This window comes from Orcinus orca, chromosome 15 (genome assembly GCF_937001465.1).
Source record: "Orcinus orca chromosome 15, mOrcOrc1.1, whole genome shotgun sequence".
NCBI classification, from domain to species: domain Eukaryota; kingdom Metazoa; phylum Chordata; class Mammalia; order Artiodactyla; family Delphinidae; genus Orcinus; species Orcinus orca.
In genome coordinates this window covers 60,534,909-60,561,792 of record NC_064573.1, presented here as the reverse complement: position 1 = coordinate 60,561,792, position 26,884 = coordinate 60,534,909, and the positions used below count along the sequence as shown (strand labels likewise).

The 26,884-nt window shown below is 46.2% G+C and overlaps 1 protein-coding gene across 1 annotated transcript in view; it reads left to right on the top strand.

The window, feature by feature from the left end:
* The window catches only part of PIEZO2 (piezo type mechanosensitive ion channel component 2), a 151,493-nt gene that overhangs the window by 55,299 nt on the left and 69,310 nt on the right, over nt 1-26,884 (top strand). The window contains exons 11-20 of the mRNA XM_049698180.1: nt 326-600; nt 2,600-2,748; nt 4,968-5,141; nt 14,493-14,686; nt 16,257-16,417; nt 23,650-23,826; nt 24,114-24,239; nt 25,630-25,830; nt 26,411-26,615; nt 26,710-26,811. Coding sequence (XP_049554137.1) covers nt 326-600; nt 2,600-2,748; nt 4,968-5,141; nt 14,493-14,686; nt 16,257-16,417; nt 23,650-23,826; nt 24,114-24,239; nt 25,630-25,830; nt 26,411-26,615; nt 26,710-26,811 — 1,764 coding nt within the window. The remainder of the gene's footprint in view (nt 1-325; nt 601-2,599; nt 2,749-4,967; nt 5,142-14,492; nt 14,687-16,256; nt 16,418-23,649; nt 23,827-24,113; nt 24,240-25,629; nt 25,831-26,410; nt 26,616-26,709; nt 26,812-26,884) is intronic.

The window sequence follows — 26,884 nt, the reverse complement described above, 5'->3', positions numbered from 1 at the left end:
TTGTGTTATTGTTGCCTATGTATTTTTCCTCGATCCTGCAATAGTTACAGCAGGATATTACAAGTGGAATAGGTGTTATAAAAAGATTAGTATAAAAGTATTACCAAATGTATTTCTTTAAAACTATATTTCAAGAATTTTAGGAAAATGGACTATAATTAGTTCCATAAATTCTGCCTTGTTTATTAGAACCATCTAAAATTATTTAACTCATATGGTAATGCACGAAATGCGTGCGCTGTGTGGCACTCCCATCACACCGGTCAGAGTGTGGTTCTGGTCCGGGGACCAGCTCCATTGAACAGCATGGTCTTCTCTTTTGAAGATGACGAACAGGACATACAGGTGGATGGGGAGGCCCAGGAGAAGAAGGAAGAAGAGGAGGCAAAGGAGGAGAAGCAGGAGCAGAAGAAGGAGGAGGATGATGACAATGAGCAGGACATCATGAAGGTGCTGGGTAACCTGGTGGTGGCCTTGTTCATCAAGTACTGGATCTACGTCTGTGGAGGCATGTTCTTCTTCGTCAGCTTCGAGGGCAAAATCGTGATGTACAAGATCATCTACATGGTGCTCTTCCTGTTCTGTGTGGCCCTGTATCAGGTGGGTACACAGCTGTCCCTGTTTTTCAATCCTCACATCTGTCCAGGAACGTACGTGAGCTTCTTTCAACAAGACTCTAAGTTACTGTGACCTCGTGAAAACATTGTGTAAACATTGTGTCGATGAGATTCAGACATTACACACTAGGAATCCTCAAATGAGAAGTAGCTCCCTTCAGCTTGGGCACTGATTTTAAATGTTAGGTTCTTAAAATGGTGGAGAAGTGGTTAGAGTGGGCATCCTTGTCTTATTCCTGGTCTTTGAAATGTCCATCAACAGAGGAATGGATAAAGAAGATGTGGTATATATACACAATAGAATATTAATCAGCCATAAAAAAAGAACGAAATAATGCCATTTGCAGCAACACGGATGGACCTGGAGATTACCATACTAAGTGAAGTGAGTCAGACAGACAAAGATAAGTACCATATGATATCACTTACATGTGGAATCTAAAATACCACACAAATGAACTTATTTACAAAACAGAAACAGACCCACAGACGTAGAGAACAAACTTATGGTTACCAAAGGGGAGGGGGGAGGGATAAATTAGGAGTTTGGTATTAACAGATACACACTGCTATATATAAAATAGATAAACAAGGACCTATGGTATAGCGCAGGGCACTATACCCAGTATTTTGTAATGACATATAAAAGAAAAGAATCTGAAAAAATATATATATAGCTAAATCACTTTGCTGTACACCTGAAACCTATACAACATTGTAAATCAACTATACTTCAATAAATAAAATAAACATGACAAAACTGAAGAAAAACAAATGCATGTGTAAAATGAAGTCAGAAAAAATTCATAACTTTTTCAAAAATTATTAATTAAAAAAATAAGTCTGGGGCTTCCCTGGTGGCGCAGTGGTTGAGAGTCCGCCTGCCGATGCAGGGGACACAGGTTTGTGCCCAGGTCCGGGAAGATCCCACATGCCGCGGAGCGACTGGGCCCGTGAGCCATGGCCGCTGAGCCTGCGCATCTGGAGCCTGTGCTCCGCAATGGGAGAGGCCGCAACAGTGAGAGGCCCGCGTATCGAAAAAAAAAAATAAGTCTGTTTCATTAGATTACACTTTTGAATAGTAGTGTAAAAACCGTGGCTGGATAATCTAAAACACTGGATAATATTCGGTTCATTTGTATTTCAGAGTTTGGAATCAGAAAATCATGCGCATGTGCGTGTGTGTCTGTGTGTGTTTACAAATGTATGTATAATGCAGTGAGTGCTTTAGTATTTCATTAATTAGAACATATGAAATGTTATATTGAAATGAGTTAGCCTCTCCACAAATTCCGTGTAACTGATGACGGGTGGGAACCCAATGATGTACACAAGTGTAACAGTAAACATTCCTGCCGGCAACCAAGCAAACAAGTAAAGCAACCTCGATTAACAAGAGGCGATTACCTGTGGAGATGAAAATGTCTCAACTGAGGTCAGTCACACTTTGAAATACCTTTTGAAATTCCGGGTAGATGTTCCCTAATGAAAACCCACAGGTTTTTGGTAGAGAGGGATGCCTCCTCTCTGTGGCGGCCTCACATTTGTATTCATGTGGCATCACTCTGAATTCCAAAATGGAGGCAAGTTCCCCAGCCATGACCACAAGCACAGAATACACCTCCCTGAAAGCCTCCCGTAGACCAGATATAGACCAGACATCATGCCGAAATAAACATTATTAATGATGATGATACAAACATCATTATTTCATCCTCAGAACAACTGGAAAGTAAGTACTCTTGAGGAGGAAACAGGCTCAGGGTAGCAGCTTTGCCCAAAGACACAGCTCACAGCTTCTGGTGGAACCGGATTCCAATGCACAGCCACCCAACCCTACGAGGAACAGAGCCTCAAAAACTAAATATGAACTTGCCTTTTTTTCAAACATTCGTAAATGGAATCACCTGTCTTCTTTGACTAAAGCAGGTGTTTTTGTGCGTTTTCCTCTGACCGCTTTTTTTTTCTTATCTGTTGTTCAGGTGCACTATGAGTGGTGGAGACGGATCCTGAAATATTTCTGGATGTCGGTGGTTATCTACACGATGCTGGTGCTCATCTTTATATACACATATCAGTTTGAAAACTTCCCGGGCCTGTGGCAAAACATGACGGGATTGAAAAAAGAAAAGTAAGTAATTGTGGTGGACAGCGGGATGGAAAATGACAAACAGCATGAGGTTGTGAATGTGTGTCGTTCAAAACATCTTTCTGGGAGGTTTTAGTAAAACATGACATCATCACTGGCTATAAGTTCCTCCAGAACTTATAGCCAGTGATGGCTATAAGTTCTAGAAGAATGGTACAGATGAACCAGTTTGCAGGGCAGAAATTGAGACACAGATGTAGAGAACAAACGTATGGACACCAAGGGGAGAAAGTGACGGGGTGGGGGTGGGGGTGGGATGAATTGGGAGATTGGGATGGACATATATACACTAATATGTATAAAATGGATAACTAATAAGAACCTGCTGTATAAAAAAATAAATTAAATAATATTCAAAAAAAATAAAGTTTCCTCCAGAAGAGGACTCAGGTCTTGGTCATTTGGGGTTCTCAAGACCTTGCCCTGAGCTTTTAGCACATAGTAGGTACTCAATAAATATCAACTGAAAAGTGAATTTTCCGCCCATTATTAATGAAATGGCATTTTCTAGTGTCGGTTTCATGTGAAACACACCTGCCCGGTTCCTCACTGTCATGCTTCCTCCTTTCTTAGCTGGAGCCCAGTTCCTCATCAGTAGGTTCATAAGGTAACACATCAGCCTCTCCTCACTGATGGAGCAGGTGCTAAGATCTAAGGAGTAGTTGGTGCCACAGGAAAAGTGCTCAGAGACTAGTGATGATGAAATCTTTCTTGTGCATGAAATAGATAGGAGTCTAGGCTTTTCTAATTTGCTGCTGTAAACTTCTGAAGTTCGTTTAGAAATCCCACCAGAACTGGGCATAGAACTGAGTATCCTGAGGTGGCCAAGAGGAAAGTTTAAAAGGAGGGTTCACCGTGTAGCTAGACTAATATATCTTTAAGTCAATTCAGCAAATATTTCTTGAGTGCCTCCCCTGGGCCAGACACTCTTCTGCACCTGAAGATGCAACAGGAAGCAAGAGAGACAGAGTCTGAGCCCTGTGGAGTTTATAGTCCAGGAGAGGAGACAAACCAAAAACCTACGTACTGTACAAACAAATCAACTGCGACATGTCTGTGAAGGAAACAGAAACAGGTTGAGGTACTGAAGAATGGGGGACAGTAACTAGAGATGGAATAGTCAGGGCAGGCTTCCCTGAGGAGGCGTCATTTTTTCTTTTGGCTGCGCCACGCAGCATGCAGGGTCTTAGCTCCCCGAGCAGGGACTGAACCCACGCCCTCGGCAGTGAAAGCGCCGAATCTTAACCACTGGACAGCCAGGGAAGTCCCTGAGGAGGTGTCATTTTAAACTCCTGAAGAATAGGAAAGAGCTTGTCTTTAGAAAACTCTGTGATTTGGGAGCTGGGAGGTGGACGAACATTCCAGAAAAAGAGAGCAGCAAATGCAAAAGGCCTGAGGCAGGGCAGACTTTGGTGTGTGTGTGGAAAGGCAGGAAGGCTGGGCTGTGGGGAGCAAGGGGAGAAGTGGGAAAGGTCAGCTAGGCACCCGGAGGTGCAGGGCTTGTAGGTAGTGATGGTTTGCATCTCATTCATGGTGAAATTTCTAAAAGTCTTTAAAGCACCCTTGACTGGCTGAGGAAAAAGTGATGTGTGTGGAGGCCAAGAATAGACACAGGGGCTTCCCTGGTGGCACAGTGGTTGAGAGTCCGCCTGCCGATGCAGGGGACACGGGTTCGTGCCCTGGTCTGGGAGGATCCCACATGCCGTGGAGCGGCTGGGCCCGTGAGCCATGGCCGCTGAGCCTGCGCGTCCGGAGCCTGGGCTCCGCAACGGGAGAGGCCACGGCAGTGAGAGGCCGCATACCGCAGGAAAAAAAAAAAAAAGAATAGACACAGCAGCACGGTCAGCCAGCAGCGGGGGGTCCTGCGAGTGAGGATGGCGGCTCCACCTAGAATAGGAGGTGCTAGAAATGAAAACGAGGACAGATTCAAGGGTCGAAGGAATGCAGATGGTGGGGACCGGAAGGCAAAGAAAGCGTCCGGGGAACGCCCTGATTGGGGCGTTTTGCACGAGGTAGACGGTTGGGCCAGTGAAGAGCAGGGTGGGGAGAGAGGGGTGGAGAACAGCTCAGCTGCTTCAGGCAATGGGGAAATCGAGAACGCTGTCTTGAAAACACTCAATATGAAATCACTGTGAAACAGCCAGCTTCCAGGAGCCGTTCGGGTAGGAGAGCCCACCGGGGAAAGCCGTTTTGTCTTGCAGGCTGGAGGACCTTGGCCTAAAACAGTTCACGGTGGCCGAGCTGTTCACGCGCATATTCATCCCCACGTCCTTCTTGCTGGTGTGCATCCTGCACCTGCACTACTTCCACGACCGCTTCCTGGAACTCACGGACCTGAAGTCCATTCCCAGCAAGGAAGACAGCACCATCTACAGGTGAGGCCGTGCAGGAAGCTCCAAGAAGGCAGCCTGGACCCTCCCAACCATCTCACTTAGAATCTCAGCCCTGAACTTGCCATGAGTATCAGCCTGTAAGTGGGGAAAAAATGAGAAAAAATGCGGAATATTTGACGGCTCTTTGTGAAACAGTTGGTAGTGGTTTATGATGGTTCATGCAGTGATCTTGACAGGCACGTGAATTAGTTCAGAGTAGCTGTGTAGACTGGAATTCCTTAGCGGTGGTGATGTGTCTTTTGTGTCCAGGCTGGTGAGGTGTTTTTAGAACATTTACAGAATCTGGCTAATTCGGAGGATGAGTCTTCTGTCGCACTAGCAGGCAGAGAAGAAGTCACTGTGAGTGAGAGCGCAGTGCAGAATTCTACCTTCCGTCTTGGAAGGGGAGAACCTTGGCTAAAAGGAGAGAATCTGCCATCTATGAGTAAACCAGAATAAGATTTAAGGAAAGAAAGCGAAGGCAGTGTTTTCTTTCATCAGCTCCCTGCTGTGGTCTGCCCATCAATAAACACAAATTGTTTACAAGTAGCAGATGGATCTGGCTCTCCCTGGCCATGTGTGCTGAAGCCACAGTGGGTCATCACACATGCCTAGATCTGCTCCATCACGGGGAAATTACAAGCACTCGTCTAATGAACCTTGATACTGATTTTCCTCTCTGCTTCACATAATAGCCTGTGATTCAGTTCCTGGAAAAACACTTGTTAAGTAAATAAGGGAGCAAAGTGCTGTATTCAAAGGAGCACAGATGCCACAGTTGAAAATTCCCCTTAGCTCTTTTTCAAGGGAAACAACGTGTCCATCCAAAGAAGATGCAGCAGTATCTCATCACGCACAGTTTATGAAATATCAAACTGTCTGTGTTGTGCTGTGCTAAGGAGTGGAATTATGGAAAACTGAATTTGTTGCACAGAGTTCCTGTTAAGTATGTAGAACCTGATTTAATTATGTAGGTTCTGGAGAAGGACAGCAGCCTATATCAAGATGTGTTCTCCCTGTTTGCTCTGGTGTCCTGCCAGCCCATAACCCCCTCGCCTGGCAGGACAGGGAAGGAGGCCAAGCGGTCTGTTCAGTCTGAGACTGGAGCTGGCCCTCCTCTGGCCGCAGCTCAGCCTGAGCACCCCCCTTAACTGTTGCTTTTCCAAGAAAATGTAAAGGGCGAGGCGAGAGCATATAATGGCAGCCACCTGAATGGTTTAGGAATGCACGATTTCATTTTTGGATCTGTGAAAAACAGTTTTCTAGAAACTCGAGGAGTTCAAAGGACTCACTCAAGTTTGGTGTTTTGGGATTTCATGCAAGAGTTTCATGTAAAAGTCCCCCAAGTTTCAACTTGGAACATAAGATCCGTATCCCATCTTTTTTGCAGCTCTTTTCCATTGTAGTATTTTCCTTACTAGCAATTTTCACCTCACGGTAGTTTTAGTCCCTAGAACGCTAGTAAATGGCTACATTAAAATCAAAATGATGAAGAAAAACGTATTTTCGGGGTTGGGATTGACTGTCCCGCTTTGCCTTCTCTGTTCCTGCCCGCTTAGTAGATGCTGGGGGGAAAAAAAAAAAAAAAACTCCCACATTGGGAATAATCAATGCATTTTATCCCTTAAAGTGATTCCAGTCCTGTTGTTTCTGTGAATAGCCAACTGTCCTTTTTCCTGTTTTGTCTGTCGTTTTTGTGGTTTGTGTAGGCCCTGTAGGCAAATGTCACTTGTGTCTGAAGCAGAATTCATTGTGTTTAGCCTTCCACAATTTATAAAGTTAGCATTATGAAAGTGTTTTATGATATACCTTATGTGAAACTATTATTAGTTCTAGGTAGGCATCCTCAGGAATATCATTTCCCTTATATATTGATAAAATATATAATATAACATAATCACAATGTAATTATTATATAATATATACTTAATAAGGTACTAAGTATCCACTCCTTATTTAAATGTCCGTCACTGCAGTTTGTGCATAATTTGTTTTAGAAAGTACTGTGATGCATATAGAAATAGAATGAGTTTTTTCTGTCTTCAGTTTTAGAACACCTCAGAAAACAGTATGTTGAATATGGACATTTAGGAGGATTTTCTTCTTTTAATTCTGGGGAAGGAGCAAGAATTAATGTTTTCCGTGGTATTTTATCTGATAAATGCGTTCTGGACATGTAAACCTTACAGATTCCTGACAAGGTGTGTGACTGGGGGGGAGGGAGGGAGAGACTGTTACCGTCCGGCGATTTCCCGACTCTGATTTCTCTGCTGCCGAATCTCGCTGTCTGGACCCTCCTCCAGTGCATGAAGCATGTCGGTGACACATGTGGTGGTGCAGAGCTTACGGGACATCAGCTCCTCCTCTCTGGCTAACACTCTCCTCTTTCTCTCTCCAACCGTCCCCCGCTGCCACCGCCTGCTTCCTTGTGCCCCCGCGTAGCCATGCCAAGGTCAATGGGCGCGTGTATCTGATAATAAATAGGTGGGTACCTCGACGTTTTCTCTCTCGGTTTCCTTTTTGTTAATGGTCTCTGGGGGTGTTAAACGCTTCATTAGCTTGTAAGTGGAAAATGGCATCATCAGACAGTGGGCGTGGCCTGCAGGTGCGCTGGATGTCTTTTGCAAACCCAGCCATTCGGCGTTTGGACCGAACGGCGCTGCCGAGTGGACTTGGAGGTGGCCGCAGGTCTTCAGCTGGCCCTCGGCGTTGGCCTGGCTCAGCCGCAAGCCCCACTGACGTCACCCTTGGTAGCGTTGGTTCCCGGCTAGCCTGCGAGCCCACCTCCCTCTTGAACACGTGATGGAGAGTTCTGCTCAAGAACCAGCTCCTCCACAGACCTGCCCAACACTGCCAGCTCCCCGCTGAGCGGAACTGCCCTTGCTCTGAATTCCCGGGGCACTTTCTCATCACTGTCCCCCGACACTGGCCTTCAGCCCCTATCTGTCTGGCTGTCTTGTCTCCCCTGCCCGAGGCCTCCACCCCGCAGGCCCGGAGTCCCTGTAATATCCATCTCACTTACCGTGGAGGCTTAACCATTAGTGGACCCTCAGTAGTTATTCCTGAATGAAGTGACAATGGTCACAACAATCTATGGTTAAGAGAAAATTAAAGCATCAGTTTCTTCAAATATACGTCTACTTGAAAGAGCAACGTATTGAAGGACGGTATTTTACATGACCCAACTTCACAATATATTTGCTTTCTGCCAAAAAGGCAAAGCTGGGCAGTACCTTAGAAGCATATCACCCAGCTGGGGAGATAAGCCATGCAGGTAACCACACATAATAAAGAGTGAGCTTTGACATGTGCCGTGTGTAGAGTTATCCTCAAGTGCCCTAAGAGTTCAGAGAAAAGAGCCTTTGGGGTCTACTTTGCCAAAACTCTTCTTACCTTATCAAGTAGGTGAATTAAAATGCCCGCTCCCATAACTTCGTGTCATTAGTAATCAAGTCAGTAATTTAGGTAATAGAAACATGTATTTTGCAAGAAATCCACTTAACAAAATAACCCTGGGAAAGATTTGTTGGTTTTCTAACATCCCAAGGCTGACAACCAAATAGCAAACCCTAGGAGGCAGAACTTCTAGAAGGAGGTGTAAAAACTTAGCGCACCATGTGCAGATCTCTGCAGAAGAGGAAGGAGGCTGGGCTTGCTCCCTTTGGGGCCAGTTCTGTGGACAGCCTGAGAGAGAAAAGTCAACCTCAGGTTTTTAGCTGCCAGGAGGAGAAGTAAGACAGAGACTCGAACCAGAAATCTCGAGCAGCTGCATCAATCTTGTCCCTCTAAACATAAGGAAGCACAATCTCTGTCTCTCTCCCTCAGTGTTTCTCATAAAGTATTGACCATTTGCTTTAAGAGGAGGTGGCTGGAGCACCCGAGAGGTCAGGAATTGGTTTGATGGGCTCTGATGGCTGATACACTTGGCCTTCCGTATCCGCGGGTTCTGCATGCGTGGATTCAACCAATTACAGATCAAAAATATGTGAAACGAAAAAAAATTCCAGAAAGTTCCCCAAAGCAAAACTTGAATTTGCTGTGAGCAAGCTACTATTTACATGGCATTCACATAGTATTAGGTATTGTAGGTCATCTAGAGATGATTTCAAGTATACAGGAGGATGTGCATAGGTTATATGAAAATACTACACCATTTTATATAAGGGACTTGAGCATCCGTGGATTTTGGTATCTTCGGGGGTCCTGGAACCACTCCACCATGGATACCGAGGGACGACTACAAGTTTTGGTCCCCATTGTCCCCGACTTTTCTCTTGAGAGGAAGCCTATGCCCATTACCCCAAGTCACAAGGCCAGTGAATTCACTCAGGAGTTCTTAGAATGATCTAGATGCAAAGTCATCTAAAATGATTTAAAACTTGAAGCATTCCACCGTTAGGTCGATCTTCTTTCCAGTGGAATCTCTCATTTTTGTCTGAATGCTAACATTTTAAGAAAGGCCAGAGCTCTGCCTTAAGGGACACGTGACCTAACAAACCCGTCCCTCTCTGGACAATGTGTGCCTCTGAAAGGCTGCACGTGAAGTGTGTCCAATGATAGGGTGAACCTTTTATTTAAGTAAATAAGCTTTCTATCTCCCAAAATTTATTTCTGTACGCTCAGTGCTGTTTTATAAGGAGAATAATGTGTTTGTAAACATGAGTTCCAGTGAAAGAGGGGACATAGCTACATTTGACTTCTGCGTCGATTACAATTTAGACTTGGCCTTACGAGGTGTGAGGTGGCGGGTGTGTTTAGGACAGTGGGTGACTGGTAAAATTTTGATGATGTGAAAAATTGCAGGAAGTTCCAGCTGAATCTGTAAACAGACTGATTTAGAAGATTTTAACAGGAGTAATGATTATTTCTCCCACATATACACAAACCAGAGCCATTATACCCAGTCTTGCCTAGTAGATTATTTTTGGAGGAATGACTATCACACAGAGTTAAGATGTGACATTAAATTGAATTAAATTAAATCAACTGCTCATCTTTGAATACAGTTTTCTCGAAGTGCTTAGGAGTTCCAGAATACAATCTTAAAGAGTTTTAAAACTTCTACTTTAAATATTACTTATAAATAGTACACATTTGCAAGAAAGTTCCTTTTTTCTAATAGTCTAATGAATGGGTTGAGTGCAGTTTACCTTGGAGTAGTTATAAATAAATAGAATTTAGGCCTTAAGGGATTTTACCGTAGTAGAATTTCCATTTTCTTTATTGGAAAGTAGCTAATATGTGGCTTTTCAAAGTCAACTCCTAGTACAGACTTAAACCTCTTCAACCCTCCATAATTTGTTTCTTTGGTTTCAAATTTGAATGCCTCTCCAGTGTATCGAATTCACTCAGCAAACACTCAGGGAATGATAGTGTGCACCAAGCAGAGGGAGGTGAGCAGAGTGAGACTGGATTTCTGTCCTCAAGGAGAGAATAAAATGATGTGGACACAGATTGAGAAATGCACACGTTGACTTACAGAGCTGCGGAAGCATGAAAGAGAGAGGGTGGGTGCATAAACAGACAAAAGTCACCTGCTCTGTTGGAATGCAAGAGGAGAGAACCGTCGTGGCTAAGAAATAGAGGATTAAGCTCAGAGCTTGGATCATCATAAAAGCAAGACCAGAGTTACAGGCGAGGTCAAGAAAATGCAGAAGAGAAGGAAATGGGCTCCCTGAGGGGAAAGACAGGCAAAACGGTGGGATTTAAGGAAGCTGGGGCGGGGTCCAGGAGAATCTGGTTCATCAGCTGGTCGGTTTGGATCCCAAAGTGGAAATCATCCACCAGTGATGGGATAATCCACACGTGAGGATCAGCAGAGAATTACAAGCATCCTAAGTTCCTTTGCTGGAAGTTTCAGGGAATGTTTTTTTCACTAGAGGGTGGTTTTTAATTTAGTCTTTGAAAAATCAGGATCCCTTTTTAAAATTAGTTAGGGGGAGGTACGTATCTAAGTTAAGGTACACAGGCTTTCCTGGGGAATCGATACAGCCGTCCGTGACAGCAAAGGGGCAGCCAGTTCTGCCTCGACCCTGCCCTGGGCAGTCGGACCCCAGCCCTGCAGCAACCCACCCGATCTGGCCACATGGCGGAGGGAGGTGATGGTGGCCATAAGAGGCCCTGGGCATTGAGACTATCAGAGACGGATTCTCGAGGGAGAAACGTTTGCACTGTTCTCTGAATGGCCATTTTAACACACAAGCCATTAAGGAATATGCTGATGACAGAATTAGAGTCCAAATTGAGCGCCCACCCCAGCAACCTGTGCTATGTGGTCCCACACGAAGGTGTGTCCTGATTCTGCCTCTTCCTTAGCATGAACTGATGATGCGGATTATCAAAAAGTATATGCAAATCTGTCATTAGCAGATGGTTCTTTACTCTAAAAATGTTCCTGTGTACTAAGCACCGTGTTAAGCACTTAACGGAAATCACCTCCATTTTCACAACATTCCAGGAAGTGGGCACTGTTATTCCATTTCACAGATCAGCAAACTGAGATTTAAAAGACACGGCAAATATATACTGGGTTGGCCAAACAGTTTGTTCGGGTTTTTCAGTAACATTGGAAAAACCCCAATGAACTGTTTGGCCAACCCAATGTGTATATATACATATATATATATATATATATATATATATATATACACACACATGTATAACTGAATCACTTTGTTGTACACCTGAATCTAACGCAACATTGTAAATCAACTATATTTTAATAAAAAAATTTTAAAAAATAAAATAAAAGACATGGTAAGGAACTTTGCCAAGTCCTCTCGCTAGTAAGATGTCTAGTTGAGGCTTGAATCTAAGTCGTTCTGATTCCAAAGAGCATGCTTATTGTTCTGGATTGCCTCAAAAAAAATGCTATGAGAAAAATGAGAAAAAAATGAAAGTCGAAAGGATTCACACAAGTGTCTTTTTAAAATAGAAACTCCAACCATGCATTGAAAATACTTTCATCTGTACTCATTTTATGCACGCAAATTTTCTCGGTGAAATTTCAGGTGGCAAACACCTAGGTTGGTAAATTATAGCCTGATACACGCTTCCCCTTTTGTCTTTTCTTTCTTTCTTTCTTTCTTTTTTTTTTTTTGTTGGCCCTGTGTTACAAGCTCGGAGGTCAGGCTGCTCCAGAGGGCATCAGTGTCACTGTTTCCTCACGAGGATGATGTCAGAGGGGAGGTAGCAGCATTAGACACAGGAGCTCTCTCCCCTCTCCCCGACACCCCCAGCTCCATCAAGTCCCAGGTCTCCTGTAACTGACAGGTTTCCAGAAGTAGATCTTCCGGACTTACTTCCAAAAGGTTTAGTCTGAGGTTCTTCTGTGATTCCTTCGTTCAACAATCTCCCCTCAATCTGGACAGCACTTTGGGGGTCTCATGGCTGGAGGACTTTTTGTTACGGAGCCATAGTGGCAACTGCAGAAACAGCCTCATCTCTGGGAGTTTCCCTCCATAAATAGCACTCATTACTGGAAAGTTGTTTTCAGTATCAAGTCGTGGCAGTGCCGAGGTAGATTATATAAGTGGTCATACTTCCACAGTAAAATCCACAAATTTCTGTCATTGTGAAAGTGGCTTCTCACTTGTAAAATGCAACCCCTTGCTTACCCTGAAGAGGACATAGAAACATTGACATTTGTGTAGCACCTGACTTTCACCTTAATACCCTTTAATACGTAGAGTCCTGATGAAGCAGGGACAGAAAAGAAGTACCCTGAAAGTTGATGCGCGGAGCTGGTGTAGGAGATGTGGAACTGCAGTTTCAAGAATGGGGAACTTCCCCAAAGGTGGAGGGTCAATTGTCTACCTTAAGAAAATAAGCAAGTGTATATCTGCACAATTTCTTCTACCATCCTCAGAACGTTCTTTGTTCATTAAATGAACAATTCGTTTCTGACACTCTGTCATTTACCTACTTGACACCCTGTTAAAAAGAATGACTTTTGAAGGAGAACCTCTCTAACAGTCTAAGGACAATGCAGATTCATGACCACAGTTATCCAATATCACAGGCGTTTTAAATGTAAGACCAGCAAGTTGCATGTGAGCTTGGATTTTTATGTAGCCAAACTTCCTCATTTTGTAAAACACAAAAAACAAGTAAATTCCAGAGAGGTGAAATAATTGACTCAGAGCCCACAACGGTACAGATATAATAACATCATTAAGTGTCCATCCTGTTACAGCCGGGCTGAAATGTATAGATTAATTACTGCAAATGGAGAGGACTATGTGTAATTCCAATAGACTTTTCCTAATATCTATTGCCCACAAATATTCCTTCAAACATTCATTTGAATATGAATATAAAGATATACTTTTTTTAAAAACTGAGGAGAAAGATCGTACTTGTTATTATCCACCACAAAATAAGCTGGACCGCCCGAGAGTCTGCTGGGCTCGGTGAGGCTGCAGCTCCCACGAGCTCAGAGGCTCAGCTCCCTCATCCAGCCTCATGCATGTCTTCTCAGGAGAGCTGGTCTAGTAGCTCACCTGGTGCCCAAGGATGGGGCGTGATGCAGGCTTCTTACCCCCAAAAGCATTAGCACCCGCTGCATATGCTTCAGATGATGGCAGAATGGGATTGGTCTATGCAAAGGTTGACTGATGTTACACGTTATTTAAGAATTTTAAAATCCCTGCTTACAATGTGAATGACTTGATTCCTGGGGGATAGTTTGCTGTGTTACTAAAAAAGCATGATCTGATTTGCCTCAGCAGTCTCTGCATTCTGTCCTTTACCACGGCAGTCCCGTCCACTCTCAGATCAGTTGCCAGGCACAGGGTTCCCAAAGCCCGCTGCTGCCGCCATCCTGGAATGCACTTGGCGTTAGGACCCCTGCACCCGGGGTACAGGAATGCAATAGTGGATGATGTATAGCATGATGTGTGATCTCTGACTTTCCTTATAATTCTTCTGTTCTCATCTCCTTTTTTTCCTTTCTATTTCAATTACTTTGAGCAGCATCAAGAAAAAATTACCAATCTACCAAAATGAGTAAGTCCCCCTGTGAAGCCATGAAATGCTTGCTCTACACAATGCCATTTCATGCTTCTCCATCCTAAACTCTGACCATTTTCTCCTGTGGGAAAAATGTCAAGTTTAGGTGTCGCTAGCTCTCATGACCAACTCATCACTAGAACCTGAATTGGAAGAGCTAACCAAACCTGAGTTTACAGTTCGTTGTTAGAAAGAGCTTTAAGAAATAAAAAGCGACCAGATGCTAACAGGCCCACATGCCAGGCTGTGTAGTGACTTCCGTTTTGTTTATCCTCCTTCACGGGCCCCTCACTCGCATCCCCCGGAACCCTTCCCTCCCCTGATTCGGCTGCTCTCTGCCCACAGACTGGCCCACCCCGAGGGAAGCCTTCCGGACCTCGCCATGATGAAGCCGACCGCCAGCTTGGAGGTGGCGGAAGCCAAGCAGCTGGCGGGACCTGGGGAGGAGAAGCCGGTGGGATGCCCTGCAAAGGCCAAGAAGGGCGAGCTCGGCAAGGACAGTGAGGAAGAGGACGACGAGGAGGAGGAAGAGACGTCAGGTAAGCCGCCCGCCCGCCCCAGGAGCTGCTCAGAAGATGCCGGCTCCCAGACGGAGGGAATGAAACACTGACTTGCTCCAAGCGCATAAAACGAGTATACGCTCGACCCAGGCAGTGAACTAGAGACCAGGGTGTGGTCTTTTGGTTGCTGTAGTCATAGCTTTCCTGTTCCAATTGCCCCAAGGATTTCCCTGTAATTCTGACTTAGAGGAAGATGGCAGATGGCTGGTTGTCTGGGTCCTGCAGGGTCCTGCCCAGTTTCGTTTAGTCTGTTAGTTCCCAGGAAGCATGGAGGAACCAGTGATCATAGCCTTTGGTGGGGGAGGTGACATTCTGAGGCTGTGATGCTGAGATGCTGCCCTTGTTTTTCCTGGTGCTCTGTGCTTTACAAAGTAGAAGATAAAAGGCAGCACCGGGAGGAAGATCCCTCCCAAAGACAAGCTCCCCACAAAGTGGCCCCTTCGCCCACTCGTCGCAGAAACCCTAGGAGAGGCCCAGAAATGCTCCCTCCGTATCTGAGGGATGTGCCTTCCTCAGGTGAAGGAAACCAAGCTCTGGGGACCAAGGGCTCAGGACTAGGTTGTGTTTTATACTTAAAGGCAGGTTTGAGCTTTACAATAACGTCTCACCAAAAACTGGGCTGCAACTTTCTCTTTACTTGCCCCTGTAGCCTCGAAACTGTGCCCAGGTGTGACCTCAATCCTGTAGTGAGTCACCCGAGTCGCTCTGTAAATAAACATTTTCACAATAACTAAAACCTTCCTTAAACTTTCAAAACCAAGTATATTACCTGTTTCAGACACCCCAGCCAGGTCAGGAAACTACGTACAGAGACCCTGGGTCTTATCTGCCTGGGGCCGTGAGCTTCTGTCTGCAGAGGCAGGGACAGCCTGATTGCGTGAAACAGTCCTGTGAGGACTTTTGTTCAGATTAACCGGGACAGACCACCTTCTAGGCAGAAGCATGACCCTAGTCTGCAAAATGTTATTCCCTAGCACAAGGTGGAAGGTAGAAAATGACAAATTTGATTAAAAATTATGACTGGAATGAGTCTGAGCGCCGCACTTGGTGAAGTGTGACTCAGTCGTTCAGCCTCTCAGGTCCATCCTCCACTGTGACAGGTGTGGGCTCGTCCAGGGCGGCTGGTGGGCTTTGCCCACCCCCTAGTTAAGCCCCGGCAAGGAGACTGGCGCTTAAGGAACCACTGTTTTGGCAAAAAAAAATGTCATGAAGAGGGAGCTCAGCTACTTAATATTCGGGGGAAATCAAGGAATCATAGCTCAGCCCTAAGAGTAAATAAGGTCAAAATTCTTTTCTGCACAAATTTAATGAAAAGGTGGGCGAAAGCAGCCTGTCCTTCGTTCATTCTCGGCGTGTGACGTCGAAGTCATCACCGGACGTGGGATTCTTGGGCCACCTTCCTCCGGGTCGGGGTGTCTTAGATAGAATTCATCCACTCCTCTGGTCTTGCAGCCTCTCGTTCCCATGGGAATGATACAAGGTAGGCTTTCAACCGTAATCGCACACACAAGCCCTTTTCGTGCCCTCGGGCACATTCCCTGCCCTGCAGATCTGAGGAACAAGTGGCACCTGGTGATAGACCGCCTCACGGTGCTGTTCCTGAAGTTCCTGGAGTGTTTCCACCAGCTGCAGACGTTCCTGTGGTGGATCCTGGAGCTTCACATCATCAAGATCGTCTCCTCCTACATCATCTGGGTGTCCTTGAAAGAGGCAAGTGACGCCTGTTTATCCTCAGGCCAAACCGAACCAGGTCCCGTCGCCACTTTCCTTTGTCAACTGTCCCTGGTTTTTTAAGGGTGATTTCCCACGACGTCAGGACACCAAGGTGTGAGACAGGCACATACACTTGACACACAGAAAACCACAGGACAGCTATTCTGAGAAGAGGGAGCGATCTCAGGGCAGAAAGAGCCCCCGGCTTAGTCCCTCATCAGTGTGGTCCTATCACAGAGGTTCCTGATTTTCATCTAGTCTTTAGTGAAGGGTATGAGACAGGATGCTTTGCTGCACTACGCGCGTGGGAATCTACCTCCATAAATTCTCTTTGGGGAAAACAATAACATTCCGGTACATGCTACCAAGGAAACGCAGGTTCCAAAATGTGATAGAATCTTTCTTAGAGCTCAGCCTGTTCACGATTGGAGTTTCTGAGATGAAGCACAAAGTCTTTCAACATTGTAATAGCACTTCTGTTTTCTGACCTGAAAAGAGAAGAGTCATCATTCAGCCAACAATGGTTTGGTGTTTACTGTGAGAAGTTAGCTTTCTTTCAATTTCTTCAACAGATAATTTTCACGTATTTCTAATTTCCCTGGACTCTTTTTGAGTTAGTGACAACTCAAAGAGTCTTTGCCCTCTAAACATTAGGTCAGGAAAGACTGCCTATGATTTTTAAAAAGTTAAGTAATAATATAATATTACAACTACAGTACTATGAACCCCAAATGTTTCACGAGTAGGTAACTAAGGGGTAAACCTTACTGTGAGCTCTCCAGTCTAAACTGGGACTTTCTCCCTTTTCATACAAACCATCTGAAGTGGGTGGGTAATCAGGGCCAGGTGGGGACAAAACAGGAACCACTGTCCCCGTGAGATTTGTGGCAGAAAATGACACATCCTCCATCGTTAAGTAACCCAGTCTATACATTGATTAGAACTAAAATGTAGCCTAATATATATATATTAATTGAGAATAAAAAAGTTAAAGCATTTTAACTCTACAGGTGAATTGACCAATTCAGACAGAATTTGAGGGTCGGAATATTAAAGAACAATGAAAAAGGATCAGAGGAAGCCTGTGGCTAAAAATGAACAAAGTCCGTCTCTGAATTAACCAAGTCTGGTGTGCAGATGATTTCTGATGTGTGGCAGAGTGGGTGCGGGGGCATCGTAAGACAATTGAATGATGGGAGTGGGCTTTTAATGAAAGAGAAATTAGTGTGAGTAGGGCATGGGAGACCCACTCTCTGAATCCATCCTGGCGAGTCCAGAAGGAGAAAGAAAGAGAGGGTTAAATGACACCACTTTCTCATAAATCCTAAATGAAAAGCAGACATGTATACATATAATTTCAAATCATCCTGTTGAGTCTTGAGAATGCGTTATTAATAGGCTGTCACGTAAATAAAGGATTACGGTCTCTTCACCCTGTTGCACCGTTAGAAAAACGGCCTCTGGTGGCATGCGACCAGTTCCTCCCCTACATTTCACATAGTGCACAGACTTCCAAAATTTTCATTCCTGCTCCCATCTCTCTCACCTATAACTTTAAAACACATTAAGAGACTCATGAATCGGAGACATTCTTCTCCTCCCACTGCTGGCACTGCTGGAATCCTGGTGCTGTAGGATGGTTTGACCCCCAAGTGTGTCTGGGGAGGTCAGTCCACCTGAAGGGTGAGTCACCACGTGGTCCTGGGGGTCAGTGACTCTGAGGCCTCCCCTCTGCACTGACTTGGTCCCTGGGCACCATCACCGTGTTCACAGCTGATTCTTATTAATGTCATGGGAGCACTGAGCCATCAGAACACAAGGCATCATTATAAGAACAACTGAACTTTTCTCCGTGCCCCGAATGCACGACACATTCTGATCATCCTCAGGTAATGGAAAGCCCTGTGGCTACCTTGAATAGCAAGCAAGATCTCAGTTCGTTAATCAGAGTTGTCTAGCCACGGAGAAGAAGCAGACTCTGGTCTCTCACCCAGTGGAAACATGTCCTCTTCCAGCCGCTTCTTTCTTTCTCACACTCACCTCCCTCACCGCCTCCCTGCTCCAATGAACTGACTGGTGTTATGGACTTGGGCAGGGGTGGCGGGGATGTGGGATATTCTGATTTGACTTGTACTGTCCTAGGATGGCCTCACACTGGGCTGAGGATGATCAAATCTACCCTTTTCCTCCCGGAGGCCCTTCTGCGATGGCTCCAGCTGCAGCTCTGGGGCCGTCACCCAGCCCGTGGTTTCCAGCACCCACTCCTCCTGGACCCACAGCCTTGTGGGCGCTCCCCTGAGCTGTGTTCGAACAGCCCCACGTGCATGTCCACAGCAGCCCTGGAGCAGTAGGCACGAGGTCCCCGCTCTGCCTCTGGACATGGGTCCCAATGAAGCAATGACCCTGCACTGTCACCAAAGCATCCTCTCTCTCCTTGCTGCTGGATTTTCCGGGTGACATTGGACATCTGTGCCCCAACCCTGTCACCAACTCCAAGGTGCACACACTGAGACTGCTGAGGGGTCCTGCTTGGAGCACCTCCCTCAGGACTTTTGTAGAGAATTGGCATCTCCTCCTACCCTCACCATCTCAGGGTCGAGGGACAGACAGAAGCACCGCCCTACAGAGAATCCCCTTCACACTCCCTCCTGTCGTCTTCACCGTTTTGACCCATTTGTGTCCTCCTGGACCCACTGGCAGATCTCTACATGGTTTCCCATCGACTGTTTGGAAATTTGTACACTTTTGGCCAGAACCTCGTTTTGCAACGTCACACTGACCTGCTCCAACTTGGGTTCTCATGACACTTGGATTTAACATCTCTCTGCACTGACTACAGGTGGGAGGAGAGATAGACGCTGCCTCTTGCATGTAGTTCTCATAAGGAGCCATGTGCCAGCCCAGCGTGGATGTGGCTGAAGTTTGCACCATCTAGGGGCACCGCTCCCCCGAGAACGGCCTCCCCGGGCTTGTGCGTTCTGAGGTGCTCACCTCTGCCCGTAGGGGCCTCTTCTGCTTTGAAGGCTCCACTCATCCCCACAGGAGCAGTCCATCAGCAATGACATTTGCTGCGTATATTTGCTGTCCGTAGCTTATTAATTTTGATTAATACAAAAAAATCCTTTCTCAAAAAAAGCCCATCAGTAAATGGCAAGATGAGAACAAAGTCCACATCCCCAGTTAAATCTTCAAGATATGTGGCCACACATGTGCTTTGCATTCAAACCATCGTTATCCAAGGCCACCAGCAAGGGTGCTGGTTTTCACAAGCTTACGGGGCCATTTCCCCCACAAATATTAAACTTTCCCCAGGTTATCTTCATGGACGTCTGAGGAGGGAGACCATGGGAAAGAATTCATTACAGAAACCCTTCTGCATCTCTTACTCAGAGTGACACCATTTTGGAAAGACCTAGAGTTTTACCATTGTCTTCTTGTTTTATACGCAGCTGTGCTAATTTCAAAAGGTTCCTGGTGAGCTCTGTGAGATCAAGTTATTCTTAGAGGAGGGGCCAGTCCTCACTTCTTCAAGTATCTTTAGCGTGTCCCACAGGGCCTGGCCAGTGCAGAAGCTCCATGAATGTTTACTGACTGAAGGAAGTAAATACAATAACTGTGCAAGTTTGAGATTTTCCCCAGATATCAGCTGATGCTTCATTATTATTATTCTTTTCACTCTCGCTAAGCATGCATTTAGCCTTTATTATGGACTTACAGTAAATTACAATAAATTGAATGGTTATATGGTGCTACATGCTGACACAAAAGCATGGCAGACACGTTTCCTCCCTCAGCTTGCAGTCTGACGGTAGCGGCTGGTAAATAAAACCAAAGTCACTGTCACTGCTGATGGGGGAGGAGCCTCTGGGTACTCAGGAGGGGGATGTCATGCCGAGGTGGCCCCATGGAGGTGACATTGAAGCAGAGGGGGCTCTGAGGGAGGGGGACCGGGGATGGGCAAGCGTAATAAGGGTTGTCTGACTGCTTGTTGTATACATGGATGACCAGCTATTTCCCTAGAAATTCTGACTCGTTGGATATTGGTAGGGGCCTAGATGTCTGTCATTTTTTTTAAATGTATGTTCCATGAGATTTTTATCATCGGGGACATGAGGAGACCTTTGTCAGCCATGATTGCATTGAATGAAGCACTACGCTTCTCTGAGTCCCTGTTTTCCTGTTTGTAAAATGATAAGAGGGCTTCCCTGGTGGCGCAGTGGTTGAGAGTCCGCCTGCCGATGCAGGCGACACGGGTTCGTACCCTGGTCCGGGAAGATCCAACATGCTGCGGAGCGGCTGGGCCCGTGAGCTATGGCCGCTGAGCCTGCACGTCCGGAGCCTGTGCTCCACAACGGGAGAGGCCACAACAGTGAGAGGCCTTCGTACCACAAAAAAATAAAATTTTTTTAAAAAAGATAAGAAACAAAAACACCCACGTGACAGAGCTTTTCAGTCCTTATTTAACTTGATTCTCCAGGTCATTGGATCCTGGTGACCATTTCCTTATCCTTGAAGCTCTCCCCACCGTTGTTTTCCAAATCCGAACACTTCCTGGCCTTTCCTCTGTCTCACTCATGGTCCCCTTCCCCTCTCCCCACCAGCTTCTCTCAGGGGCCTGCAGGCTCCATCTGCAGCCCCCTCTACTGACTCCAGACTTTCGGCAGCTGTGTCAGGAGCTCCTGTGCTCCATGTGTCATCTCCATACAATGAGCGGACATCTGTACCTTCAAACCTGTCCTCTCTTTAAACTCCAGACCCGTATCTCCATGGGACAACTGGACGGGACCTCATTCTTGAGTGTCCCAAAGCCCCTTCCACGAAATATCTCTACAGCTGAGCCCACCACCTCTCCCTCAGCCCCCTTTGAGATTACAGCTGGCCCTCTGTACCCCAGGATGGGGAGCCCGTGGATATGAAAGGCAACTATCCTCTGACCAATTCCCCAAATTGCTCTAATCCTTTCTCCTTCCAATACGTATTCCATTGTGTGGCCAGGGTCTTCTTTCCAGTCTGTAACTAGGATCGTGTTCATCCTCTTCTCGAAAACTTTCAAAGCTCTCTCTCATCCTCACAGTCACTTGATCTGGCCCTGTACCACATCACCATTTCCTGCCCTAGACACTTGAACCGCCGGGTGGGCTGCCAAGTCCTCTGAATGGACTCAGAGCCCACTGCTCTCAAGATGGACCACCTGCGGCTCTGAGGATGGTCACCCCACGCTCCCCTCACCTGTGTGGCCTGACACCTGCAATTCCTCTGTCTGGCCAGCTCCTGTTTGTACCCCCGGCCTCAGTTCAGATCTAACGCTCTCTGGGCCATCTTCTCTAACCCTGGATTAGATGTTCAGCGGTGGCATCAACACCCACAACTCGGCTCAGCGCACCCCCGCCATCAGGTGTCGTGGCTGTCTGTTGCAGTTCTCACTTGCACTACCTGGGTGTTTCTTGAGGTCAGGGAGCTGCACGAGATGTATGACCGTGAACCTAATTCGTTAATTAACTTAATAAAAGGTATCATCTTTTTCTATTACTCAAAAGATTAAAAGTCCTATGTCAATTCATCGTACTGTTTTTGCACTCAATGCCTTAAATACATAATAAAAAAATTAACAAATAGACTTAATTTTATGGGAGCTTGAATAGGATTTGCTTTTTAGCACCCCAATTAGCAGGACACTTGCTGATGACGGAGGAGGAGTCGGCCCCCGTCGGCCGGCCAATCAGAATATCTTGCTAAAATGTAACTTTTGTTATTTGTTATGTTTGTGACTGTAGTTTACAGGGCACTTCCTTGGACAATATTTCTTTCATCCTCAATTCTGTAAGCAGCTCCTACTGCTGTACTGTTTCAACACTTGACTCTCAGAGAGGTTCCATGCCTTGGACAGTGACAAGTAGTTAAGTAGAAGAGTCGTAGGTAACAAACTGCAGAATTAATATTGTCTTGGTGTCTCCACACTTCTTGTTGTATAGCTTTGTAAGCCCAACAGGTAACCATACCTCTCTGAGTGCTTGGCACTTGGTACCTGTTCAGTTTTATCAATTGCATTCTTGTGGTTACTTCTACCCGATCATACTAAATGTTTCTATGATATCAGTTTAACAATAGTCGGATATTATTTTAACGATATTCAGAATAAGTGAGGATTTTCCATGACTGAATAAGATGGCAGTGCTTCTGTACTGTTCAATGAACTGCAAGCTCTGAAGAAAGGTTAGAAATGAGTGGGCATCTAACCTGATGGAAAAACACACTCATGGTCTCAAAGCAAGTTGAAGTCATTGCCTTCCTGCTTTACACCTGCCCCCACCCCAGATCCTGTCTCGGTTGGGGACTGCCATCCTCTCAGGGCTCTGGCTCCCAAGCCTGAAGCTGGGAGGCATCTCCCACACTTCCTCCCTCGCCCCCCAAACCACTCAAAGCTAATCAGTCTTCAAATCCTGCTAATTTTACTTCCCGCCTCAGACCCCCGACTCCTCCCCGTGTCTGCCCCACTACCCCAGTTTGGGCCCCTGTCATTGTTCTCCTGGACAACTGCAGTGGGTGTGAGCTGGTCCCCTGACCTCTGGCCCAACCCCACTGATGCACCTGCATTCCTCAGCTACACTATCTAAATAAAATGCAATATTTCCCTAGGGTTTCCCAGTGGAAAGCCCTTCAGCACTCTCTGCTTTCTGCAGGAGGGGTTCATGTACATGGTTGTAAAGGGTCCATCAAAATGTGGCTCCCAGATGCATGTCCAGCCTCCCTTTCTGCTGCTGTTCACCGCTGTTGAGTCCAAAATCTCCAGCTGTTTGGGGTCACCTGCTCCTATCATGCTACTTCATGCTTTGCTGCCTTTGCTTGTATATCCTTTACCTGAAATGCACTTCTCACCTTTCCTGGCCTGGCTGACTTCCTGCATCCTTCAACGCACAGCTCAGGAGTCATCTCTGCCAGGAGATGTTCCTGAAGCTCCAGATTGGGCCAAGGACCCCCTGTGGGTGTTCTCACAGGAGCCTGTTCATCCGTGTAGTTTGCCGCTGCTACGTTATTTGACATCACTTGGTTATACACCTGTCTACCTACAAGGCATGTGTCTTAACATTCAGGGCCATGCCTTGCCCATGCAAGGAACTCAATCAGCCTTTGCTGAACTCAGCAGAACAGGATCAATCAGGTTGCCAGGTTTTGTAGATGGTGTGCCGTGTTGCGTATTTTTGTCCCCATTTCTGATTTTCTGTTTTCAGGTGTCTCTGTTCAACTATGTATTTTTGATTTCTTGGGCTTTTGCTCTGCCGTACGCCAAGCTCCGCCGCCTGGCTTCAAGTGTCTGCACTGTCTGGACATGTGTGATCATTGTCTGCAAAATGTTGTACCAGCTGCAGACCATTAAGCCTGAAAACTTTTCTGTCAACTGTTCCTTGGTGAGCCTGAGACACGGGGTTGGTGGGGCAGGGGGGCAGGAGGGGCATCTCTTTGCCTGGCCTTCAGGGAAGGGAGGCAGATACTGGGGGACACACATCCCCAGAACATCCTGTCTGGCCTTCAGCAGCTCAGCAGGTTGGAGGCATTCTGGCCCCCCATCTCTTCTGATGCTGAGATTTCCCCTGTGAAGTGGGTCTTCTCTCCCCCCAACTGTAGCTGAGGGAGACTACTCTGAACTCTCCTAATCCATGGGGCCATTTCTTACTCCCCTTTCTCTTCTTTTCAGCCAAATGAAAACCAAACGAATATACCCCTGCAGCAGCTGAACAAGTCTCTGCTCTACAGCGCCCCCATTGACCCAGCAGAGTGGGTCGGCCTGAGGAAGTCCTCTCCTTTGCTTGTCTACCTGAGGGTAAAGCCTTTGTCACCCTAAGTTTGTGTGTCTGCCAAGTGAATGTCTGGAGCCCTTTCCCAGGAGATGCTAACTTCAGCTTTGATAGGGGCCTCATCCTCTTACATGGCGTTTGCAGTCACCTTCGAAACAGACAACTGAACATTAAAATCAGTATTGCATTATGCTGAAAAGAAATCGATCGAGTAGTCTGAGATCCATTGAATAACGTATGAGAAGTATATTCACTGGAACATTATAAAACCACTCAAAGACAGAGGTAGATGGACACTATCAGACACTGAAAGATGTCCAAAATATACTGTAACGTTGAAAAGAAAAGCAAACTTCAAAACACCATACATAGGATGAAGTCTTTTAGACACAAAGAAAAAATACTGAGTAAATTATACCAAATGGTCAGCAGTGGTCGTTTCTGAGAAGTAGGTGTCACGTTACAAGAAATGTTTGCTATCTAAATTCTACAAATTTAACCAAGGGCATATATTATGTTTAGAGGTAGCCAGATAAAAAGAGCATATCTCTGAAAAGGGAATTTTGATTGCAAGTAGTTGTAACAAACATAAGGAAAGCAATATAGTTCAGATTATTCACATTTTATTCTGATGGATAATCTGAGCATTTTACTTTGATGGATTTTGCTGACAATGCACTTAAAACCTTTGTACTCAACTCCCAGAATCTGAAAGTGCGCTCAGCATCTCACTTTGCTTGGTGTAGCTTTCTAGTTTTTTTCTCATATGGCAGGTATCATTTGTAATGTATGAATGATATCTACCATTAAGAGCTGTTGTAAAGATAAAACAAACTTATATTTGAAAAGGGGGATTAGAATAGTGTCTGGCACATAAGTGTTATCTATTTTATTAATAATTATTATCATCACTATTATTATTCTGTGGTATAATCAGCGTATTTTTCCACCTACTGCTCTCTCTAGCCAGCTTTCAGAGGTGTTCAAAAATCCCCCCTCTAATGCCAGTCCCACTCGGCAGTTCAGTCTGTCTCCTGGGGTCCTTGTAGGACACTGTACAAGGGTTTCTCACTTTCAGTCGCAAAGAAGGTTGGACGACCCTCCCAAAGTAACTGGACAAGGCTTCCAGGTTCAGTGTGTACTTTTTCAGGAACAGGCATGACCATCACCTGTCTTTGGTGTAGAGGTTCCAGATCCTGTTATCATGGAAATTAGCCTGATTTGCATATTGGAGATAACTCCACCCTCGTTCCCATAAAACAGGGAAAATGAGCATTGAATTCAAGACTGTATTTTATAGAGGTGGGATTTGATCATGCACTGTTCTTTTAGACACCCAGAATGGAACGAGATGGTATCTCGTGGGGATTGTTTAAATGACCACGTGGCATCACATGCAGTTTACTTGCTTTCCAGAACAACCTCCTGATGCTGGCCATTCTGGCCTTTGAGGTCACCATCTACCGCCATCAGGAGTATTATCGCGGTCGGAACAACCTCACAGCCCCCGTGTCTAAAACCATCTTTCACGACATTACGAGACTCCACCTGGATGATGGACTTGTCAATTGTGCCAAGTATTTCATCAATTACTTCTTCTACAAGTTTGGTCTGGAGGTGAGTTTCCTTGCTGACCTGTTTTCTTTCTTTCCTGTGAAAATTCCAGTGGCTGCTTTTGGTCAGGTGTCCACTGGGGCTTTGTGGCACGTCTCTGTCCCCTCAGGATCCGGGAGGAGCCTAACTGAAGGGTTAGCCTGGCCTGGTTGAAAGTCTCCAGGACCTGGTGCCAGTCCCCTGCTCTGTGGCAGTGGACATGGCCTCTCGGGATCTCTGGTCTTACAGATGTGTGGATGTCTGTTTTGTGCCTTCTGGATGTGTAACCTTAGCCAAAATGCACTGTTTTGACCTGAATGGTGTGGTAGGCCTGCCCTTGATAGAATGTACTTGGAACAGTGACGTTTCATGGCGAGATCATAACGGTAATTCCCTCCACCATTTGAAGTGGTTCTTATTGAGAGTGACCTGGTCAGTTTTTCTGTCTTCGTGATGCAAACACCCCAAAGAGGCAGCGCAGGTGAACACCTGCAGGGACCCGGCCCCAGGAATGCAGGTCTCCACCGCCCGCTCGGGGTGGGCTGCTGACACCACTCCCCTTCCCCGTGAAGCCGACTCTCTGCTTCTTTTCATCCTTACACAGACCTGTTTCCTCATGTCAGTTAATGTGATCGGACAGCGGATGGATTTCTATGCCATGATTCATGCCTGCTGGCTGATTGCCGTCTTGTACCGGCGCCGAAGGAAAGCCATCGCGGAGATCTGGCCCAAGTACTGTTGCTTCCTGGCCTGCATCATCACCTTCCAGTACTTCATCTGCATCGGCATCCCTCCCGCCCCGTGCCGAGGTGAATGCCCCCCACCGGGAGCCTGCTCAGGGACAGTGGGGACAAGGGCACGGAGGGGTGCCCTGACCCGGCTCCTCCCGCCTCCACCCTGCAGATTACCCCTGGAGGTTCAAGGGCGCCAGCTTCAATGACAACATCGTCAAGTGGCTGTATTTCCCAGACTTCATCGTGCGGCCCAACCCCGTGTTCCTCGTGTGTAAGTGGGGCCGTTGGGATTCCCACTTGCTCGTCCTTCTCCTGGTGGTGCGTTTGTGGGCCCCCCTACCCCA